General features: G+C 53.1%; 1 protein-coding gene across 1 annotated transcript in view; it reads left to right on the top strand.

Annotated features, from left to right (window-relative positions):
* The window catches only part of MAP6 (microtubule associated protein 6), a 68,846-nt gene extending 60,457 nt beyond the window's left edge, over positions 1–8,389 (top strand). Inside the window, exon 4 of the mRNA XM_026651690.2 lies at positions 8,241–8,389. Coding sequence (XP_026507475.1) covers positions 8,241–8,290 — 50 coding nt within the window. The 3' untranslated portion in view covers positions 8,291–8,389. The remainder of the gene's footprint in view (positions 1–8,240) is intronic.
* Positions 8,390–8,833: the final 444 nt, after the last annotated feature.

Raw genomic sequence — 8,833 nt, 5'->3', positions numbered from 1 at the left:
GGCCATGTAAGTCCTGGGAGCTGACGTCATCCCAAAAGGCCGGGTTTTGCACTGTGCTTTTCCATCTCAGCAGCAGGGGTTTCCATGTGGCCGGTAGGGCAGGGAGAGGCAGCGGCAGATCAGAACAGGGCAGCGCATGTGCTGTTTCGAAGATGCCGTTCAGTGCTGCCGTCTGCTGCGCGGGGAGCTGCTGGTCACACTGCACCTGAGTCCCCAGTCCTGCTAGCTGACTGTCTGTGGCGACCTCCTCTCACTGGGACAAGCCTCGGTACCCCGGGACCCTCTCAGGACAGAGTGTGGCTCAGCCACCCTTCAGAGAAGAGAGAGGTCACCACCACCTCCTCTCCCTCTGTCATGGCACGTTGCTTCCCCTTTTGCTCTCTCTGCCCCTCTCTCATTCCCCTCCACATTCTTCACTCACCCTCAGTTTTGGTGAAGGTGCTCCCACTTCCCATACATTAAGTGCCTTCTCCTTCAAAGCCTTCCTGAAAACCTGCCTCTGACAGGAATTCCTCCAGCATCCCCACGCCCGCCCCGTGCGCCTGTCTCGTGTGCAGTGTAAGCTTGTTGGGGCGTCTCTGAGATGATAGGTCCATCGCTATGTAACTGGTGAGAATAAACAATGATACCTCACCCCTCAAGGGCCCTGCTTCCCTCTCTGTCTGTGGTACGGCTTCGGCACCCCTGTCTCCAGTCTGCCAGAGCACTGTCTGTCTGGCTTGGTTGCCTGGGCAGCAGTTGGCCTCACTGCTACGTCTATTGTAGCAACCTTTGGGGATTGTTGTGCTTGTGTTTCCGTTCCCTCCCACACCTCTCTCTTACAGCAGTGGGTAACCCCACTCAGCCCTGTGCCTTCTGCCCAGGCGTCCTCCCTCTTCATCGCTGTAATGTGACCTTCTGCCTTTGCCGCGCTGGTGCTGCTGGCAGAACATGGGGCTCCGTGCAGAAGAATTCATGGGGTCGCTTGGATTTTCATGGGACTGTGCAGCCACGTGAGCTGTGAAGGCTGGGAAAGAGCTTGTGTCGCCCAGAAGGGCAAAGAAAGCTGCAGAAGCCACAACAGCAGCAGATGTCAACGCAACAGCCTTTCCTAGCAGAACAGAGAAAGCAGCAGGAGCCACATCAAAAGCTGCATCAGTGGACATCAAAGCCGACGCCTTTTCCAGAGGAAGCTGCAGAGGCTGGATCAGCAGCAGGAGACATTTCAAGGGTGGATTTCAACAGGGCTGTTTGCAGTCTGCCTGGACGCCAGCCTGATTGTTCTGGTTTGCACTGCTCATCTTTGGCCTGCCCTTGTGAGGGGCAGAGCCGGGACTGCATTGAGACTGACAGTGTCACAGCTGGATCCTTGCTTCTCAGTTCCTACAGCATCCCACAACAAAATATTCTATGAGGAGGGTGTGGGTGGCAATGCTTATATGCACTCACTGAACTGCTACCCATCACCACACTCTGCTCCTAATGATCTCCAGCCGGAGACCTGCCATTGCGTACAATGGGCTCACTGGGTGCAGTTAGCTATAGAGAAAGAGCAGCATGTTAGTAAAAGACCTGATGAGGGACAATGGGAGCCTGCCAGTCACCAGTGAAAAGGTTTCCTTCAGGAACTGGACTATTGTGTGACATCATAATACAGTGCCAGCTACAGCCACGGGAGCAAGCCAGAGACGATGTATGGCGTGAGGTGCATGAGGGAGCTGGAAGGGGAGAGAAGGCAGGGATGTGTGGCGAGGGGCATGCCACTATGAAGGACAGATCTGTTCCCCTTAGTTCTGATGATAGTTAGTGCTCATACAGGGCCTTCCTCACACTGAGTAAATGACTCTGCATTGAAATCAATGGGATTGCTAGCAGATTATCCACTGTGAGTCAGGGGATCAGGATCTAACACCCCTACCCTCTGGTGCTGCGTTCAGTCCATCCGTGCGACTCAAAGGCGTGAGGCCCTGTATTTACAAAGCACTTGGAAATGTTCCCTAGTTAATGCTCACACTTCTCAGAAGAGGCAAGGGAAATGGTATTACTCTCCCCACTCTACATATGAGCCACAGAGAGGCTAAGGCCTAGCCCCTCAAACCTATTTAGGTGCCTAGCGCCCATTGAAATTAACGGGAGGTAGGCATCTAAATACCTTGAGGATCTAGGCCTAAGTGACGCACCTGAGGCCTCACAGCAAGACCTTTGGCGACCTGGGATTACAATTTAACTTAATTAGAATTGAGCTCAACCAGAAGATATGGGCCTGAGGCAGAGGGTGAGGTTCTTTGGTCTGTGCCAGGCAGGAGCTCAGCCGTGATGACCATACTGGTCCCTTCTGGCTGAAACTAGGAACTTAAGAGTGCCCATCTTCATGCTCAGTCCACTAGACCACCCTGCCTCTTTCTCTCAGCATCTTAGAAAAGAGAACACACATGCGGGGAAGTGACTAACACTGCAGATGCCACAATATTGGATCCTTCATTGAGGAGTAGGAAGGTGACCAAGGGCTAGATTCACAAAGGGACGTGGGCACCTAACTGCCTCTTAAGGCACCTGAGGCCAACATTTAGGTGTCACTGACATTTACAAAACCACCGCTCAGCTGACACCTAACCCCGTAGGCCCTAGGCGCCTAAAGTTCTGCCGGTGGGCAACCGCAAAGCCGCCTAGGATAGTCCTGCTGTCGCAAAGCTGCTGGGAGCCCTTGGTCCCTGAGCCCTGGAAGAATGATCAAATTAGGCATTTCCCCCACTTATCTCGTCCGTGGGCCATGACTTGGTTGGGGGTGCTCAGAGCATACCTCACCTGCACACACAGCCAGGAGCAGGCACGTAGGGGGCTGGCTGGAGTATGTGTCTGTCCCAGGCTACCCAATAGCCCTATAGTGAGGGGACTCATCTGGAATGTGGGAGATCCAGGTTTGAATCCCTGATTTAGTTCAGGGACTTAAACCTGAATTTTCTGCCTCCCCGGTGAGTGACTAACCACAGGGTGGTGGCTATAATGGGCTGCCTTCCATGCGTGCTGCCTCCCAGCTCCTCTCTTTGGCATTTCCTACTGCCTAGCGTAGGTGGCTCCCCACTCAGCATCCTGCTTTCTGTGAATCCCTTTCTTAGGTGCCTAACTGTGCCCATGGGGAGCCTGGGTGCATAACTTGGGGCGGAGGATTCCATTGGGCAGCAGGACGCCTAGGCATTAGCTGGCTAAGTCCACGTTGTGAATCTAGCCCCAGGTTCATGATGACATGAGCAGAGCAGGCGTCTAGGCAAATAAATGACATGCAATTCAGGTCTATGCTATGCCCACTGGCACCAGCTGAGGATCAGGCCCTTAGGATAAACGAGGAACAAAAGGAACAAAAACTCCAATGCCCAAATGGAGCAGGAACATGCATGTGCCTTGGTTCTTTTTCTGGCAAGCGCTGGGTACCAGCACTTCTCCTTATTCCGAATTCTTAGCAGCTCAGTCCTTGTTTACCAAAGATAAACCTTAGTTACAAATCATAGCAGTTTGCATCTAGCTCTTTTTCATCTGAAGATCTCTAAGTACTTCACAAAGGTGGCGAAATCTCATATCCCTAATACACTGAGGCACCAAATGGTTAAGTGACTAGCCCAAAGTGAGTCAGCATCAGAGCTAGGATGAGAAGTGAGGTCCTTTGCCTCCTAGGTTCATGCCCAACCCATAGCGCTGATTCTGGCCCACTGTTTTTAATGAAGCTATGTCCATGTACACCAGCAGACGAGCTGGCCCATTCTAAACACATTTACACCCGTGCAAACCAGGATGAGGCGTGCCACTGAGCTCACTGGCGTGACACCAGCGTAGTGGTGATGTAAGGGAGAAGAATCAGGAGGTGGGCTCCCGTCTCTGGAAGGAGGGGAGCCCAACGCCTATGGACAATGGAGTCAGTGGGCCCTTTAGGCCCACAGCACCTCTCCATCCAGCCCAGTCAGTTTAGGGCGCTGCATTGAGTGCCTTAGGGCATGTCTACACTGCAGCTGGGCGCCAGCCTCCCCGCCTGGGGCCACAGCCTCCTGTTAGCACGCTAGGGGTTAGGTGTGTGACATACAGTATCTCAGTCTGTTGTTTAAAGCTGTTAAATGCTGGCCGGTTATTAAGACGCCTGATAATTCACTACTAAACCCCTGCATTTCTTGCCAGATCTCTTTCCCAAGCTGCCTGCAACCAGAGTTATGAGCTGCTGCCTAGCATCCATCCCGTCCTTAGGGCACCGAACTGTCACCTTGTCATAGCACATCATTCATTTTTGCTGCAAACTTGGCGAGACCTCAGTTTTGTTGGACGATACGTTGTCACAGACGGGCCGTGAGAGTGCAAAGAACTTCAGATAAGTGCCTTGCCTGGCTGAGACAACAGGAATTTTTAACACACAGTCTATAAATTGAGACAGTTTTATTTCAAGAGCTGGCTTTTCTTTCAAACTACCACTTGTTCTGACTGTAGATATTTCACCTTCCTGACTCACTTTGCCCAAGTCCACTGAACGTGATCCAGTTGGTTGTTTTGTGTGTGCTGGAAGATGTGGGGTGTGTGGGGGATGTTTTGTTTCTTGTGTCCTTCCTTGACTAGGGATTTCACAGGGAAATAATGCAGTCCCCCTCCCCCATTTTAGCACCTGTTGTGAATGAACTTTATTTGAAATGACTATCACACTATTATTCTTATTTCAGTTTCTCATGAAGGATGCCAATGAGGGGCCTGGTGGACCTTTTCTCCTCCAGGAGGCTGCTGCATAGCCTGCTGGGACATTCCCATCTCATGGTCATTCAGTGGCTTACATGAAAGAAGCTGGTGGTCTCAGCTCAGCTCCTAGGGGAGAACTGTTCACAGCACGAGTGCTGCATGGGGGCATGGAGACTGAAGGGCCCTCTCACCGCTAGGGTGTCTGCTGACACATTCCCAGAATACTGAGCATTCTGGTACTTCGGGGAATGGCAGAGGCCCGCCCCACCGGCGCAACCTTGCCCCCGCTGGCCTGCCTTCACATGCCCAGTGTGGACGAGGTCACGCCACACAGAGAGGACACCATTTTGAAGCATGTGCCATTCCACCCCCCGTCGACGTGGCCTCTTCAAAATAGCATCCCCATCCGATACTGAACAAAACCAGGTCTGGTTTTGTCTCAGTACCGGACAAGGGACAAACCACCCAAAAAGAGGTCTGTCCAGTTTAAATACAGATGAATAGCCTGCCTGTGTGAGGCTGGTTGAGGCATATTTGCACAGGGTGATGCAGGGGAACTTTCATTGCTGTTCCTGTTCTATGCCAAGAGGACTTTGGCCTCCAAGGGTATGTCTACACTGCGTCTGGGTGAAAGCCTCACAGCCCGGGTTCACAGACTCATGCGAGCACCTTCAACATCGCTGTGTAGACATTGCTTTGATGGTGCACCTTGGGCTGGAGCTCAGGCTCTGAACCCCACTCCGGGCTTCAGAGCCCCAGCACCAAGCCACTGCGTCTACACAGCTATTTTTAGCATGTTAACAGGAGTCTGTGGACTGAGGCTGGCTCCTAGATGCAGTGTAAATATGCCCCAAGGCATTCAGTGCAGCGCCCTAACGTGACTAGGCCAGGTGGAGCGCTGCTGTAGGCCTGACACTCCCACTGACTCCATTGTCCTTAGGTGTTGGGCTCACCTCCTTCGTGGCTTCCCCTCCTCCCAAGTTATGGCCAGCTCTCAGCTCTCTCACTGTGCACCCCCCGCCTCTGCAGAAAGCCAGTTGTGTTACCAGCTCACTCCCTGCTCCGTGGGGTGGGGAAGTGGCTACAGGCCCCCTGCCAATATGTTCTGGCAGAAAAATCCTCCTTGCTGTGAGTGTGGAGGGCAGGTAAACCCTGGACATGAGTGAGATTGTCCCTAGCTGAGCAGCTCCCAGTCCAGGCTCTAGGCTGAGCTGACATATAGCCTCTTGCAGCTCACAGGCTGCAAACCCGGATTGCCCTGGATTCGATCAGATGGGCAGACACTACTGTACCTACACTCACATGGGCAGGGCGCTGGCCACAAAATCCGCCCTGCCTTTTAATCCCAACTCTCATCGGTCTGTACATATGGCCAGAGCCTGAGCCTGAGTCTCATTGAAAAGGGCAATGCAGTTCCCAGATATTTTAAATGGCCGCCGCCCTGTGACAGCAGCCATTTTAAATCTGGCCAGGATTCCGCCTGCATCTCCGTTCTGCCTCTGTGACCTCAGAGAGCCCGTCCCACCCACTGCATCTCTCCCTTCCCATATGCCTCTCCTGCCCCAGAAATCCCCCTTCCATTTCCTTACTGATCAACATGGATCCCATCCATTGCCCTTCCTGACCCCGGAGATCCTTTCCTTCCAGCTCTCACCTGCTGTACGCCAACCCCACAGATCTCCTCCTTTTCCTGCCCTGAGCCAATCTGCCTCCTGCCCTGATCTCCCTCCGCTTGTTCCCCCACCATCCTCCCTGATTCCAGGATCCTCCACCTGCACTGACCCCAGGGCATGTAGCACCTCCTACTGTGGTCCCCATGGACTGTCCTCCTCGGCACATGGGCCCAGCACCTCAGCTGGTTAAATCGGCATTGACTCCAATGGAACTACACCGATTTCCACCAGCTGAGGAGCTGGCCCCGTGGAGCACTAATTAATACCAATGCCCATCTGGGTCCCCCCGCCAAACAGGATCTGTCATCATGGGCGACGGGTATAATAGGCCAGGGGAGGCTAAGCCTCCCATGGCACAGCCACCTCTGACCCGCTGCTAGATGCTTGGCCCATGGTGGCCCCGCCTGCGCTCTGCCTCTTCCCCTCCCTGCTCCGCCTTTCCCCGAGGCCCCCACCACCCACCGCGGCTTGGTGAGTCAGTCCCTCCTCTCCTCCACTCCACCCCCCTTCTCCAGAGGTCGCCGTTGCTCACCGCATCCCTCCTCTCCTCCACCCCGTCCCCTGTGGGAACTGGGGGGTGAGGAGGGACACAGCGAGTGGCGAGTGTAGGGGGGGGGGGTGAGGCGGGAACAAGACAAGCGGTGCATGGTGGGGGTCTTGGGGTGAGGAGGGACTTGGAGGGCAGGGGAGGTCTCGCGGGGGCAGGGGGATGAGGAGGGAACGCAATGAGCAGTGGGTGTCTAGCGGGGGTGAGGAGGGATGTGGCGGGCGGGGGGTCATGCAGGGGCTGGGAGGTGAGAAGGGAAGCGGCGAGTGGTGGGCAGGGGAGGGGGAGTCTTAAGGGGGGGTGAGAGGTGAGGAGGGATGTGGCCAATGGCAGGCAGGGTCCTCACAAGGAGGGGGGTAGAGGAGAGGAGGGACGTGGCGAGCAGCAGCGCGGGGGCTGAGTGGGGATGGGGAGGGGCCTGGGGCAGAGCAGGGGACATTGAGCTAGCCCCCCGGGGAAGCTTCACCCGCCATCCATGTCTGTGAGCTCCCTTGGATTGCTGAAGTTACACATGAAAGGTGTTGGCAGAGTGAAATCCTGGTAGGGTGAGCAGACGTCCCGATATTATTGGGACCGTCCCGATATTAGGGGCTTTGTCTTATATACGCACCTATACCCCCATTTCCCCACCCCCAATAGAAAGTGTCCCGATTTTTCACATTGCTATCTGCTCACCCTAAACCCTGGCCTGTATTTTTCAGGCATCTGCTGTTTGATAAAGCCAATCATTTTAATGACACGGCAGGATCCGAGCACTTCAGGGGTCCCTAAGAAGCTCAGGGCAGATGAGTCACCCCTTAATTTATAGCACACAGGTCCCTTACATTACAGGGCATTCACCAGCATTCACTGCTTGCTTTGAGGGAAACACACTGCTTATTTATTATACAATTTTACAGTGTGACACCCTTTGACTTCCTATGCAGGTTATAATCAATTGGCAAACATTTTTCATAGCCGTTTTGTGGCTTCCAATTGGGCCTGATCCTGTTTGTGTCCAAACCCAGAGCAAGTCTGCTGAAGTCAATGAAGCTGCACAGGTGTAATAAAACTAGTGCACGGGCCAGACCCAAAGCCCAGTGAAGTATATGGAAAGACACCCATTGACTTCAATGAGCTTTAGATCAGTCCCTAAATGAGAGCAGAATCAGGCCCATCATCAATACGGTGAACGTATAAACTATTGATTGGGTTTATAATAAATGAATGCACTCCATGCAGTGATTCACTGCTAGGCCAATACCAATTGGCGAGGGGCGGGGGGCACGTTCTGTGGTCTTTGATCACCGGTTCAGTCTAGCAGCTGTGGAATGACTCTCTTTTTCTGCTTGCAGGACCCTCGATAAAGCCACCGGTACTACAGACCAGGAACCAAGTACCTTAGCCCAGGACCCACCCACATGAAGTGAAGCACTTCATTCTGAGTGGCAGCTGGGACAAACACATAGCCTGCATGAAACGTGTATAGTCCTACGGCGTACAATAAAAATGGTGAACTGCTTGGAATGGGATTTTCTGTTGCTCGTCAGTCACTGAAACATTACTTCTATCAGCGTCATTTATTTTACTTGATCATGATGGATTTATATTTGGTTGAGCAGAGAAAGCCCATGGGTCTGATGCGCCCTTCGCTTACACTGGTGAAATGCCACTGATTTCAGCTGAGGTACTGTGGCTCATATTGGCTGGTGAGAGACAGACTCGTGCAGGTATCATATTGGATTTTAGGGCTTATCCTAGGAGCCTAATTTACAGGGTCAGCAGTTCTTTTTGAAATCCTCAGAGGATTAATGCAATATAATTTCTTAACTGATGTTTAAAAACCCACATTTGGATGCCATTTGATTAAGCAGATTGTATACCAGGGGTCAGACTTTTGTACTGGTGACCCCTTTCACGTAGCAAGCCTCTGAGTGCGACCCCCCCT

This window comes from Terrapene carolina, unplaced genomic scaffold (genome assembly GCF_002925995.2).
Source record: "Terrapene carolina triunguis isolate 2854851 unplaced genomic scaffold, T_m_triunguis-2.0 Scaffold97, whole genome shotgun sequence".
Lineage (NCBI taxonomy): Eukaryota > Metazoa > Chordata > Testudines > Emydidae > Terrapene > Terrapene triunguis.
This window is presented reverse-complemented; position numbering and strand designations above follow the sequence as displayed.